Source organism: Triplophysa dalaica, chromosome 10, assembly GCF_015846415.1.
Source record: "Triplophysa dalaica isolate WHDGS20190420 chromosome 10, ASM1584641v1, whole genome shotgun sequence".
Taxonomy (NCBI): Eukaryota; Metazoa; Chordata; class Actinopteri; order Cypriniformes; family Nemacheilidae; genus Triplophysa; species Triplophysa dalaica.
The window spans coordinates 6,182,170-6,197,713 of NC_079551.1; the positions used below are offsets into that span (position 1 = coordinate 6,182,170).

The 15,544-nt window shown below is 36.2% G+C and overlaps 1 protein-coding gene across 1 annotated transcript; it reads right to left on the reverse strand.

Annotated features, from left to right (window-relative positions):
• Window positions 1–1,090: 1,090 nt before the first annotated feature.
• slx9 (SLX9 ribosome biogenesis factor) lies at window positions 1,091–14,525 on the reverse strand. Its single transcript, XM_056759126.1, has 6 exons — window positions 14,238–14,525; window positions 13,754–13,880; window positions 4,512–4,580; window positions 2,711–2,876; window positions 1,850–1,918; window positions 1,091–1,451 (listed from the first exon to the last, which is right to left on the reverse strand). Exons 1-6 carry the CDS (start codon window positions 14,430–14,432, stop codon window positions 1,331–1,333), a joined length of 747 nt encoding a protein of 248 aa, XP_056615104.1. The 5' UTR covers window positions 14,433–14,525; the 3' UTR covers window positions 1,091–1,330.
• Window positions 14,526–15,544: the final 1,019 nt, after the last annotated feature.

Here is a 15,544-nt window from a genome sequence, read left to right on the forward strand (position 1 = left end):
AATCTCAAAAACAATTGAACATGTGTTTTGCATAAAATTTAACCTTTATAATCTCTCTCAAAATACCTTGAATTCTAAAGCATTTTGTAAATATAAATTCTTTATTTGCATTTAATTATTGAGAATTGTGAGAAACTATTGTTTTAAAATAATAATAAATGTTTTAACTTATACAACGCAATCAATTGTAATAATGTTCATGATTCATGATTATATCATTAAAATAAGAGATGTTAACGCAAGTTTTACTTTTGAAACTCCAACACTTCAGTGTATAATCCTACCCTGTAACTTTAATAACTGGATTAAGGACGAACAGCAGAATCACACTGAAATAATATCGTGTGGGTGAAAACAGCATCTAAAATCTACACCTACATTCTTATCAGCCTTTTCTCTGGATAACCTCAGAGATCTAGTAAACTGCATTATTTATTTCAGGGTATATTTCAATATATCTTGTGCGTATGACTTTCTTTTGGTCACCTTTTTAATATAAAAACAGTGAACCAAAGGCTTCTCTTCAATATCAAACAATACAGATCTTCAAAGCGGCCGTCTGACGTAAGGAGTGATTAAAGACACGTCATTTTGATGATAAAGCTGCGTTTCCTGTTTGGCTTTTTTCTCTTAAGCATATTCTCAGAGATTTGTGAAGCGTTGCTATGGAAATACATCTGATATCTGTTTAATTAAAGGTTGGTATCTGATCAGATATTACGTAAAAGTAACTTTTGACTAAACTAAAGAAAGAAATAATGCTATTGTGTGGTTGCTATGCTGTTTCTGGAGAATGCAAACTGACCCGAATTATAGGTTCACCTCCAAGTCTCTGGAAGATATCGTGGTCACTAATTATAGCCTCTTCATTGTAAGTCTAGTAGATATTTTTGGCCCATTTTATCATATTTGATCAAATCTTTTTTTACAATCATCAGGTCAAATCTAAAAAAAGAAATGTCTGCTTTGGCAAACGTTAATACTAATAAAGCATATATAGCCATAATCATGCAGACCAGATTGTCATGTAAATGGAGATTACACATCTGATAACATGATAATTCAATCAGAAAACCAGAGAAGCAGATAATTCATTCAACACTTTAAGATTCATTTATTAAATTACGCTCAGATCTCAAGCAAAGCTGTCAAACATGCCGATACGTTCATTAGACTGTGTTCTCCATACTGTAGTGCCAGAAATTGCGCCCTTGTAAAATCTCTTGGACTTCATATCCTAATGTAAAGATATGGGAACTTTAACCAATGCTGCATGCATTTGTTTGTTTCGGCGTACGATCAACGTACATTTGAGGTATAGTGTTTGAGTTTAACTCTGTTCGTCTTCCTCTTTTAGTCTTTTCCTTAGATGTTCGCCAATCGCAGCAAAGGGGTTGGTTTTGAAGGCGGGGTTTTTCATGGCTTCGCTGAAGTGAGACGCCTCGGCCTCCCTAGAACCAGAACGAAACAATAACCTGTTTTAAATTCCACAATTACATCTCAAAAGCAATAATGTGTTTACATGTATAGAGAACCTTATACATTTATATTGGAAAGTAAGTAATATAACTTATTAAAAAAAATGTATAACTGTGTACCAAAATTTCACATACATGGGTAAATTTTAGGACAGCTGTTAAGAAAACAATGATCATGTTTAAACCCAAATAACAATAAAACTTTATTTATGATTGTAAAAAAAAATACAATTTTCCAATCAAATGATAATGAACAAAAATATATTGCTTTCAATTTCTTTATGCGTATTTTTAATTATTTTCTATTGTCTTTTTTTTAACCAATGAACAATGGTAGTGTGAGAACATTTAAAGGACTGGTATTATCTTACAGTATCTTTCGTTTCTGGGCCGGTTTCATAACGCTGAAGTCTGTAGGTTCTGGTTTTCTCTTAATCAAACTGAGATGAAACAAAAACAAACATTTTAAACATATTAACCCAAAACCAAGTAAAATCTGCTCAATATTTATAAACCTAACTGCATAAAAAACATTTTTATTGTAACTTTGAGTTCCTCAAGAAATACAAATACAACAAAAAAAGATTTCACAACAGACGACGACAAACTCTGCAGGAGATAAAGAGACAACTGTGTCCTGATTCACACATCAGACAAAAACCGTATGGCTGTCAAAGATCGTCTACTCTTGTAAACGGCCAAATAATGTATAAAAATGTTACGAAATTTGTGTTTTCCATGTGCTGCTTAAGGTTTACATCAGAACGTGTACGGTAGCACAGGTATAATCACATTAATAAATCAAAGAAGTCACAAGGGACATTAACGTTGGATGCTGTTACATTTGCCATTTTACCTGTAACCGTATTACCTTGTAATAATTCAGAATTAAATTATACCATAACTATCAAGTTTGCTGCATAGATGGACCAGGACGGAGTTTAATATAGGTTAAAGAATATGCAATTGTTTAAATTCTGTCACAAGACAAAGAAAACGCAAAAAAAGACTGAAGTAAAAATGTGCATCCTACATAAATAAATAAACGGAAAAGCTTATTTTATGTCGTAATATTGCAAGTGCATTCGTGTTTTAATGCACTTATGCTTTTTATTGTCCATATTTTGTTACATTTGTTTACCTCATTTGTAAGTCGCTAAATGTTATGTTGTGTGTTTTCGACTAATTTGTTTGATCTGACTTGTCCACAAAGAAACGTAACATTTACTTACCTTTTATTTTTCCGATGTATGCCGGCAGGGTGTTTCAGGGATGGGAGGAGCTGGGAGAGTTCAGGAAGGGCGTCGGCCAGCGGTCTCATGTCTCCCACGACGGGCGTGGCTTTTCTCCGCGCTCGCGCAACCTGCTGCTCACGCTCCTGTTTAATCGTGCTAATCTCTAGGGACGACAAACAAACAAACTTCATCTGAAACAGGTCTTGGATTACACATTTGAGTCTAAAATAAATAAAACATACTACCTAACTATAGCTATAAAAAAATTCACAATTCCCCATTAAAGAACTACTTTGATTTATTTTTTTAAATTATTTTCATTTCTAATTATAATTAAAAAATGTTTTTCAATTAAATGGGATGATAAGTCGACAGGTTTTAAATACATGTAGTATGTTCTCATGTCTGTGCAGTGATGTCACAGCCAAAACATAAATAACTGAGGGAACTGAACGATGTCACCCATCTACGAGCAACCTTAGTGACAGAAACCAGTCCACACAAGGTGACTGCATCCCCGGTAAAAAAACAAATACATATAGGGGAAAAAAGAACTTTGGGATGGAAAAATATCATCTTCATAAACCATGGCATGTCGTTTTGTCTACATCATTTTACAAACACAAAGAACAAGTCATATTTCATTTGACAACAGACGTTTTTGTCTTCAGATTGGAATGATGATCTCAGATGCATTATGGGAGTTTTAGAAGATTATGTTTAGTATAGGCATGTGTAGTTTTTTCTTTTTATAATGTCTTTTCTTCTATTAAATTTTTGTAACTGCATAACAAAATGACCAGCATTTCTTTAGAAACGTGTGTTTTAATGAAGAAAATAAGCTAAGAGTTTGAGAATTTTTATATTTGGTTGAACTGTTTCCAAAAACAAAAAGTGTGTGATGCTATCCAGACCTCTCAATGCACAATATACATGCTTGGATATGGTTGTCTAAACCAAATATGTGACCCTGGACAACAAAACCAGTCTTAAGTAGCACGGGAACATTTTTAGTAATCAAAAAAATACATTGTGGGGTAAAATTTACAGATTTTTCTTTTATGCCAAAAATCATAAGGATATTAAGTAAAGATTATTTTTGAGTGGATGGCCTGCTCCAGTGCTTCAGAAAAACAACTTAAAAGGCGATTTTATCAATATTTAGCTTTTTTGCACCCTCCGATTACAGCTTTGTCAGCAGTTGTTGTTCCCCAGGTAGTGTCCTATCCTAACAAACCAAATATCAATAGGAAGCTTATTTCTTCAGCTTTCAGATTATGTAAAAATCTCAATTTCGAACCCCTTAAAACAGATATTAACCAGTCTGACGTGTAACTCAAAAGATAAGGGTTTGCAAAAATAAATGAGTCTAAAGTAGACAACGTACATGTGTGTGTGGATACAATTATGCAATTTATTAAAGACATTTTTTCACCAGTTTCTCTATGAAAAGGTCAATGTCCGTTGACGTCTTACTTTTCCTTCTCTTTTTAATTTCCTGTAAATCTGACATGTCCGCAAGCTTGTGTTACAGCTGGAGCCTCATTAGATGCTAATTATAATAACCTCGGTCAGAGCTTGTGTTACACGGCGCATCGATCGGATGAAACATTTACAGGCGTCAGAATCAAAGTATGGCATTAACAATCCGGGCATATGCGTCGCTGAAATTCCTGTTGGCCCGAGACAAGAACTGTAGGCCGGCTTAAGAACTTTGTGCAAAAACCTAAACATGCATATCATTTTGCTTTGTGGGGTTTAGGAAAAAACGGTGAAAACTGAAGATGAAACAACTTACTGTTAAGCCATCGGTCTCTACGGTCCTTCATTTTTGATTTCTTGGACTGTTGTTTTCGTTCTCCTGAACCTGAAAAAATAATAATAACATAATTCATCATTCAACATTCGGATTCACTTTAAAATAATACTTCATTTTAAAACATAAACCTACAGATTTTAAACAGATTTTGAAACTACATTTTCTGAAGAAATGCTAGTGGGTCTGTGATTGATTGCCAAGACGTTGCTAAGCAAGGTGTACTAGATTATCGAAAGGCCGTTCTGTTTGGTTTAAAGGAGACTAAACCTCTGTGATGTTCTGATTTCTAGAAATGGTTCCGGTCTCTCTTTCAATGCAGATCTATGGGATATTTTATCATCCGTCAGACCAAAATTGTTAAATAATGCTGTGAAAAAAATCACAAGCCACACAATTTACTTCATTTCTGTGGCATAAATGGTGGAAGAGGACATACACAAAGAGATAATGCTTCCAAAAAAAAATCTTAATGGGTTTGAATGGTCTTAAAGCAAGACATATCTTCCGAGAGGGTTTCTCGCGGGGCTATGAACACGGGTGTTTGGGTTCGTTTCGGCTTTATTTTGTCTGCATAAGCATGAACTCAGCACACCTGTCAAAAAAACACACGATCAGCCAATCGGGATACGACACAGTCCACCGTCACAGAGGTTACAGGTTCAGCACTAAACAGGAAAGTCAACAGTGTCATGAGCTGGGGAAATTGTCATTTTGTTTGATAGCCATTGTGACGATCCCCCCAAAAATACTTCTTGTGAAGACTTAATACATTTGTCACATTGCTGTTTCCGATTAAACTGGGAAATTATGTCAAATATTTGTTTGGATTGTGGAATCGTGGCTGTTAGGATTTTACTGGTTAAACTGTACCTTGAATACAATGTAAGTCGCTTTAAATATAAGCTTCTGGCAAATGTAAAACAAATGCAAATGTAAATAATTTTTGGTCTTATTTCTGCCCACATTGCACTGAATTCAGAGGCAAAGAGAAGAATCACATGTTAACAAAATGTGCATTAAAATCAACATGCATGAAAAAATATACAAGACAATATAAATGTATATTTTTCTAAAGGAAAATGTAAGGATCACTTAAAGATAACGTGGCTCATGTGAACCTAGACATTTATTAAAAAAGTAAAAAGAGTTTGTTGTTATTAAAGTCGACTAAAATTAAATAATAATGTTATAAATATTCAAATCTAATGTTTTATTAATATGAAACAGGGCATGCGTGAAATTACAACAGTGATACAAAAAAAGCATTGAGAAGCAAATGACAAACCATTTAAATCTGACGTTCACATTCCCCATCTGTGGGATCCTGTGAGTAATAGGAGATAATAATGTGTGTTTGTCTGGTGAAACAGAAGAGATTTGTGTTGTGTAGATTAAAGCAGGATGTCTGTTGTTTTAAATGCACGTCACTCCCTGTTGTTGGAAACTTCTGTCTAATCATGGGAACCATACGGTGTGTGTTTAATGATTGTGCTTTACTCCAGGGACCAAAGCGAGTGGAAACTATATGTACCTGTGAGTTTGTGTGAGAGAGAAAGAGAGATTCATTTATAGACCACAGACACACAAAAGGAAACACGAATTTTAGATTTTGTTTGTTTTTATAATTTAAATTGATAACATATCGAAAATGACACTAAAACGTAGTTTTCATCTGATCACGATTACTGGAACAATGCTCATTTATTCAAATGTTCTATGAAAATAACATGCGTGCTAAACGCATGCAGTCCTTTAAAGAGAAAAGAATGTAAATGACCTCTGCTATTACGGAGCGTTCGGTTGCCAAGCAACGCTTCGAGGAAAAGAAACGTTTTGGTAAAATGCTTGGTCGCTAAAAAAATACAGAGAGGCTTGTACTGTGCGAATGACCCACACTGACCTTTCTCGACTTCCTAAATATAAAATTAAGTTTTAATGACTGAATGTTATGCTTGATTCATTTCAGACTTCTGACAAAATGTGACATTTAAAGTGTCAGTTCAAGTGTAGGTATAATGATGTGAAAAGCCTATTTAGTTGTTTTAGTTTGTTATTTGCCTAGTAAATGACAATACATTTTTTGTTTAAATTTTATTTTGACTGATTCATAAAATATTTGTGTTTTCTCTTTATTGTGACAGGCGAGCACTTTTTTTATAATAAGAAAACAATTACTAGTAAATCTTATGAAATGTGTAATTATAAAAACAGGCTTATTATTTTTTAAATATTTAATTATTTTGTAGTTAAAACTCAAACTGACATGAAGTTGACAAATCATAAGACCATTAGACACTCACAAAGTTCAAATATATTAGTAAAAAACTATATTTCAGAAAAAAACACAACACAACACAAAGGTCTAACAAATAACATACATACAATTCTGTTAAGTTTTCATAAACATGATTACATAAACAATTTATAGTATATGGGCGTGTATGTTATAAAAACAAAACGAAAATCTTAAATTCTAATTGTAAAAAATCCATGTGTGTCACAACATCATCTAGGATTTTTTTTCCAACAGGGGACTACATTTTGTTATCCACTTCAAAGGCAACTGCTGCAAAACATTTCGATATTTTGTTAGCGTCAATCATTTAAGAGGCGTCTGTGCTGGTGTGTTGGCACATCTCAAATATCCATCGTCTTCCGGCATGAGAAAGCTGAACCTCAGACAGATCTGATGCAGGTTCCTTGCAGGAGACCCATGAGAGGAACCAGAGAGCTATTTATTAGCCATGAACGATCGCATGTCATGTACACATCAAAAAAATTCTCTCTCCCAGAAAACACGCAGAAGTTCTAAACACATTCTATACATGTCTATATACGGCCATTTACATGATGGAAAATTACAGCGGCCCATGGGAAACCTGCACAGTGCGCTCCGAATAAAAGCACACAGAGACGTTTTGATAAGATATCAATATGCCACATTTCCTGTGCTCCACTTTAAACAGACTGCGACATATAAAGGACACAACACGTTAAACTTCAGAAAATGACGCAATTTACACAGTGCCAATGTGAAAGATGACAATGATGTCATTAAGGGTGGGAGGAGATTGGAGTGATATTTATGTAAACATGCATGTCCATAATTTGTCATTGACGACAACGCAATTTTTTGGATCGACAATACGACAAACTATATATTTTTAATTGTACAATTATTTTTTTTTTTGTAAAAAACAGATTTTTACACCACGTATCTTTATGCTACTTAATGTCAGAGATATTTTATCTTATTTAAATATGTTATTTAAGTTTTATTAATATAATTAATTAGCTTTTATTTCAGATTTTTAGCTTAGCCCTTTTATTATTGTTTGTTTATTTTATATTAATTTTGTTTGTTTTTATTATTTCAGTGCCTTAAACTTATTTCAGTGTATTTTGAGGAAACATTTACACTTTTCATTTAATTCAAATTAATGCAATATTTTCCTTGATTTCAGTAAAAAAAAAACATTATAGTAAACTAAAATAACCTTGCTTCATGTAGTCTTTCTTATTAACGTTAAGTTAGGTAAAACCCATCGCGTCCTTTGGTTCAGAAGACTTGTGACTGACATCATTTCCGTAAAGTTTATTCATCACAACAAAAGAAAGTTATAGAAGTATATTTCTCGCTGAGTTCAGTGGTTTTGTCCTTAGTGTGACAAAACTTAGAGCGGATAGAAACAGAGTTCGCATTTGTAAGACAATGAAGTTACACAGAAATTGCTACTCAGTCACAATGTAATATCATCTGGTTACTGATCTTTACATACCTGTCTGTCATATACAATTACTTTGAATGCATGTTTATGCCTATATCCGTGTTCAAGTCTGTTAGTTATATGCATGCACATGATTAATCATCAATGGCCAACATTTCATACAGCAAATGGTCAGCATATGTTGTTCTATCTATGTTTTTGTCTTTTCCATTTAATGCTCATTTATGAACAAGCCATTAAGGTTTTTATTGCAATGAGGGTATGGCTTGGTAGGGCAAGGCTGTACAGACGTAATATTGCTTGTCTTGATGCCATCCAAAGCACATGTGTAAGCGCTCTGCCTCATATTTTGCATACGGGGAGGGGAGCAGAAGCTAATTTTCATTCAAAGAGACACACAAAAACGGGGCGTTTCCATTGCCGCCACAATTGGTCATGTTCAACATATTGTAATGAAAGATACGTGGTGTATTTTGAGCTGAAACTTTACAGAGACATTCTGGGGATACAACTGACTATTAATACATTGCAGAAAACACCTGGATTAGTGGCCCTTTAAGTTAATGCTGTGACGGCTCAGTGAGTAGTTGTGTGTGTTGTTCCTGAGTGGCATGCTGATTGCGGAGGGCGTGGCTTTACACCTGACCGTAATCAGGGTACTTTAAAAGACACAGAGCGAGCAGAGACCAAGGGGGAAGGAAGAAGAGAGTGTTACTCGCTGGTGTTGCTGGTCATTGAGACTACCGGAGAGCTGATGGGATGTGTGGGTTACGGGAGACGCATAGCCTCGTTGGAGTCATCATCATGTGATTTATTTCTCCGATTATGTTGATTTGGACCTTTGGACCTGATCCACACTATCCTCCATTCGAGGAAGTGGAAAAGCGTCAGGTTTAGTAATGGAGTTTAACTTGCGGTAATCAGTGCAAAATCTATAAGTAGAATCTGCCTTCTTCACCAACAAACATGGTGATGCCCAACTGGAGCACGAGGGAACAGCGATCTTGTTCTCAAGCATATACTGAACTTCTGACTCAAGCACATTCCGCTTAGTGATAGGAACCCTGTAAAAACTCCGGCGAATAGGCCGAGCCTCTCCCACATCCACATCATGCTGGATCAGATGTGTACGGGTGGGCACATCTGCAAACAACCTAGGAAAATCAAACACCAACTCTGTCAATTCTGCCTTTTGGAACTCCGATAAGTGCGAAAACAAAGAATCTAAATTCTGAAGGGTCTCAGAATTATTTAACCGTGGAATCAGCACACAGTCTCCAGGGACAATCACATCCTCCCCTCCTTCTAAAGAAAAAGTTTGAGAATTATCAAGAGAGACATTAGTAACAGTGACAGCTGGATTAACCAGTTGAGTGTCAGAATTACGAGAGTGATAAGGCTTAAGTAAATTTACATGAAAACTCTGTTTAGCTTTTCGCCGATCTGGAGTTTCAATTAGATAATTTTGGACAGTCATTTTACGAAGGACAGTGTAAGGACCGGTAAATAGTGCACAAAAAGGAGAGCCAGATGAAGGTAACAAAACCAACACCTGATCACCTGGTGTAAAAACACGGCCTTCTGTATGTTTGTCAAAGTGTTTCTTCATCTTTCTCTGTGCTCCTAAAAGATTTTTCTGAGCACTCATTCCAGCTAAAAGCAAATGTCTACGAAAACCATTTACATATGCCAACAAATTTTTTTGAGGATCCTCTTCCCCCAATCCCTCCCGCAAAATAGAAAGAGAACCACGTACATTGTGACCGAAAACTAGATAATTTGGGCTAAAACCCAAGCTCTCCTGTTGTACCTCTCTAGCCGCAAGTAAATAACTTCATTCGTTACACCATCAGGGTTATATTCATACTCTGTTATGAGTTTTGGTTTGAGAAATGCACCCGCAATCTTCCAGAGATTGATGAATAAAGTGGTATTCGGCCTGGAGGGTTGAGCGGTGTATTTGGATGATGTTATAGTATTTAGTGCTACATGGGAACAACATCTGTTACATCTTCGGGCGCTTTTGATGCGTTTGGCTGAGGCATGTCTTACAGTTAACTAAGCAAAGTGTGAGTTTGCTAAGGGAACTGTAAGATATTTGGGAAAAGAGGTTGGACAAGGTGAGGTGCGTCCTGTTCAGGCCAAAGTTGCAGCTATTCAACAATTTCCTCCCCCATCAACCAAGAAAGAGTTGATGCGTTTTTTGGGGATGGTGGGGTTTTACCGGGGGTTTTGCCCAAACTTTTCAACTGTTGCTTCTCCGCTCACTGATCTGCTTAAGAATGCTGTCCCTTTTGTTTGGAGTGAAAATTGTCAGAAGGCTTTTGATAATGTTAAATTATTATTAACTATTGCTCCTGTTTTAGCTGCCCCTAGGCTGGATAAGCTATTTCAGATACAGGTAGATGCAAGTCAGATTGGTGCTGGGGCTGTTCTATTACAAACTGATGAGAGTGGATTCGATCATCCTGTAAGTTTCTTTTCTCGTAAGTTTAATACTTATCAAAGGAACTATTCGGTAATCGAGAAGGAAGCTTTATCCTTAATTTGGGCTCTTCAGCACTTTGATGTGTATGTGGGTGGAGGATTACCTGTGGTGGTTTATTCTGATCACAACCCTCTAACGTTTTTACACTCGTTACAGTCCCCAAGCCAGCGGTTAATGCGTTGGATTCTCTTTTTACAGCCATACAGTTTAACTGTGAAACACATCAAGGGAACCGATAATGTAGTGGCAGATGCGTTATCTCGTGTTCCTAACCAGATCAAATAGGGTACTGTAAGTGTTTGGGGCAGTTGCTACTGTTTTTCTGTGCTCTCTTTGTTACCTTAATTTGCTTTCAGGATCCAGATTGCTGGGGATAGATTGAGCAGTTTAGGAGAATGGAGGTGACTGTGTGAAACACTTGGTATAACGGGATCGAGGTATTTTGGAGAATCTTTACAGGATAAAGGATCTTTTAAGGGGGGGGGGGGTGTGACGGCTCAGTGAGTAGTTGTGTGTGTTGTTCCTGAGTGGCATGCTGATTGCGGAGGGCGTGGCTTTACACCTGACCGTAATCATGGTACTTTAAAAGACACAGAGCGAGCAGAGACCAAGGGGGAAGGAAGAAGAGAGTGTTACTCGCTGGTGTTGCTGGTCATTGAGACTACCGGAGAGCTGACGGGATGTGTGGGTTACGGGAGACGCACAGCCTCGTTGGAGTCATCATCATGTGATTTATTTCTCCGATTATGTTTGATTTGGACCTTTAGTTATTTATGTTTGGTTGAACTGATATCATTTGAACTTGCTATTTACATTTACATGCTGACATACATTTACACTGATCACTTGACATTTCATATTTCTTATTTAAGTTAAATAAATCTTATGATTTAAGCAGTGGTTGTGTGGCGTCTCCTTACTTTGTTGTGATCTAAGAATTAGATCGTAACAATGCAATATTTTCTTTTATTTCAGTAAACAAAAATGTTCATCATAGTTATCTAAATAACCTTGCTTCATGTAGTGTTTCTTATCAACGTTAAGTTTAAAATTACTGTTAAATAATTTAAAATAGACTTTCATTTTATCAACTTTATGCATCCGATTTAACTTCAAACTTCAAAGAGGTGCCGCCCAAATAACAGCTATAATTTAAAGTTAAGTCACAAACCAGTTTTCCACTCTCTAATCTTGCTTTAAACCATTCACAGTCATTTAACTGCTTTCAGATCAGCGACGGGAGGTTGAAAACCCGACAGTGAATCAATCCGACCGACAGCCACCACAGAAATATCAACAGTCGTGTTTTTGCGCTGTATCTGCCCGATAGGGATCTCTGACCTGCTGATATCTCCACGCATCACTCTGAACGCTAGAAACTCAATCTAGCCTCTGCCTCCGTGGAACTGGGGTGAAAAAATCCATAATTCCCACCACATCCATCCCGGGGAGAGCATCATGTTCCGAGAGCTGGCTGAAACGGACACCGCCAATTAGCAGTGGACAGAACATCCCTGCTGCCATCTACTCCCTGCACCTCGACTCGGGGGAGCTGAGCTAGAGGTGAAGGAGGTCAATTTCCGAGGTCATACGGAGACACCGATACCTCCAATTAAAGAGCCCAAAGTTCTCGCTCTGTCAAAGCAAAGTAGAGACCGCATCGATTCTTAATGTCTACCTCTCTCAAGTGTTGCCTGGACTGAGGCATATTCAAAGAGAACTACATCCTTCATCTATATAAGATAAAAGATGATGCTGATCTATCAAATAAATATTATTCTCTAAAACACATCCAAACATAGCTTATGATACAAATCAGGTGCTTGGTCACCCTCTCTCTCTCCCATTCACTAAATAAATGGTGATCTTATATGAGAGGCATGTGGGACATTTGACTGGCAATAGGTGAGGTCTCCTCCGCAGACACACGCATTCATTTATATGCTAGCATGCAGTCAGACAGCAGTCAAATACAGTTAGTGCATTGATGCAGCGACTGTGATCTTCATGCATGGGTTATTTTTTACTGCAGAGAGCCAAAAGTAGGACAGCTCTCCTCACTTAACCTCAATACTTGCACACGTCGGACATTCAAAAGAGAAAAAACAAGGATAGAGGACATGCGTGGTACATTTACATTCATTCATTGGGGAGATGCTCTTATCCAAAATGAGAATTAAAAACACAGCCGTACTTTCAACAAATAATATTTTATCTCTTATATCTTATACTTATCTTATATCTTACACTTACCATATACTTGATTTATACATATAATTAAAAGTCAATGCTTGAAAGCCAATAATAGAAGTACTTAAGAGTACTTAACTTCTTTGATGGTGGAACCTTTAAAGCTGAATCTTTGAACCAAGAACGGTGATCACAACGGTCGGTGACAAGCCCTTAAACCTTTCAGAAAGTTGCCCAAATGCACAAACACTGACTGCACCAGCATCATTTTCCATTCGCATTTATCTGAACTAAAATAAAAATGCAACATTGTGCCATCTAGTGGTCACATGCTTGCATTCATTGTAGCCTTTAAACTGAAACATTTTGCCTGTAGACACTGGCATTTAAACTGTAAAATGATTTTTGTTTTATTATTATAGGGTAGAAGCTTATTAGTTTTAGCAGTTAACAAAGTCACGTAACAGTAATGGGCAAATGATTTTAATGGCGAAAGGTGTAAATGTCCAACATACAAATCTCTATACAATTGTGCCAAAGAAAATTGGTTGTTCCCCAAAACTAACATTTCTATTTTTTTAATGACCAAATAATGAAGAAATGGCAGCCAGTCAGAGGTCAGAAGAATAGAAGGTAACTTACGGTTTAAAACAGCACAAATAAATTGTTTTATGAAATCAACTACTTTAAGTTCGGCCAAGTTAACTTCTACTCTCAAATGTGTAAAAATATTAATAAAGAACGAGCGAGCGATTCTAAACTTAAATGCATATTTCTGTAAAAACAATTGAAATTGTGTGACAGACATCACTCACCTTTGGGTTCACCTGCTGGCTGTTTGGTTACAGTCACATTTGATGGTTCATCAAACTTCAGAGTTTGAACTAAAGACTCCGGAGAGATTTTCGTCCCAGCAAAAACTCCACAGGGAAAATTAAATGCCTACATAGAAAACACATGAAGCTGAATAATGATGTCATTTACAAGTTCACAACAGGTCACGTGAGGATATATTGAATAGTAAATGAAGCAGCTGTTGTAATAGTGACATGTTCAGCACTGAGATGAAAACAATTAAATGACACCTGACATCTCTCTTACAAAATATTACATATCATAGTGTAAGCATGTCAGGTGGTAAGATGTACACACAACAAGATACTGAATGATTATAAATCAATCCACTAAAATCCAATAACATATAATCATATCCATGTTGTCTCCATGGTACATAAAATTGCAATTGTAGACATATTGGTATTACTGTGTTTATGCGGCCAGTACAAAAAACAGTCTTACCTTTGCATCGCTGTCAATTGTGTTTATTTTGATTTGTGTTAAATCTGTTTTTGTGAGTTCACTGCTGTGCACATGTGTTAATGGTGTCGGCGCTTTCTCTAGATTCCCGAGCGCGTGACCTTTCTCGTTTTCATTGTCAAGTCTCACAGCGCCGTGATGAAGCTTTTGGCGGATGCGTTTAATCTTCCCCACCATTTTAGCTCGGTAAATGCGTATTTTATCTGTATGAGTACGATATAAAATTCACTTATCCCGCACGTGTTAACTTTGGCAATGTTTGGTGTAACTTCCGAAAGGGTCCGAGTCGAAATGTAACAGTAAATCGGTTCCGGCCTAATTATTTTTCTTCAACGAAGACACAAAATTTGTGAGGGATTGTTTTACAGCAAAGATGATTGGAAAAAATGATATAATATTAATATCTGCCTTCTTAAAAATCTGCAAAAAACGAACTGCTTGGTAGTTTAAATTGCGTGCACGCGCACACCGCTGACCACAAACGGTGAGCAGACACTAATTTAATAACATTATTGTTTAATGAAATATTAACTTATACTTCTATCTCATATATTAACTGTCGATATATAAAATCATTTCCCATAACTTATATTTAAAAATGTAATCTATATAATAATGCGTTAACCAGTGCTCGAATTGAAGGGGTGCTGGGGAGATCCGGGACCCCCCATAAGGCATTAGGGAAGTCTGGGGGGTTCCTCAGATATTTGTACTTGAGTAAAAATAATGACAAATGTGATTAAATGCATGCAATGCATATGGTCAATTTTGTGAATTAATTATTTACAATCATTTAAATTAAGTTTATTTATGGGCTAGTTGTCATGTGTCTTTAAATTTGAAACGCCCCGCCCCACGTCTAAAGACAGCTAAGCGCAGGATAGTGAAAGAATCCTGTTCTTCTATGTGAACCTGTTTTTAATGTAATATATATTTTGTGTTTTTTATAAATTGTATATCGCGAGACTAACCCCCACCAAAAAAAATCTTATGAGGGGGACCCCCATAAACCTGGTTCAATTCGAGCACTGGCGTTAACAATAATATGAATCAATCATAACCATTACATTTGAAATACTGCTGCTCTTCATATATTTAAAAAGATGTAGATTTCTAATAAAATATATTATGTTTTTCAGTTTATTTCCATAAATCTTTATATTATAAGTTACACTTTCACTGTTTTAAAACCATGCTTAGTTTTTCTTTACATGCAATTTCACATCTTCTGCTCGGTTCTGTTTTTCACATTTTAAAACTGGTACAAGTTGCAACTTAATGTTAACTTT

Bases quoted from the DNA above. Each gene is read 5' to 3' on its own strand.
- slx9 (XM_056759126.1), bottom strand. From the start codon at position 14,432: ATGGTGGGGAAGATTAAACGCATCCGCCAAAAGCTTCATCACGGCGCT. The intron at 4,581-13,753 runs GTGAGTGATGTC...TTATTTTTTCAG, and splicing joins GCCAGCAGGTGAACCCAAAG to GTTCAGGAGAACGAAAACAA. The intron at 2,877-4,511 runs GTAAGTTGTTTC...TGTCGTCCCTAG, and splicing joins TAGAGACCGATGGCTTAACA to AGATTAGCACGATTAAACAG.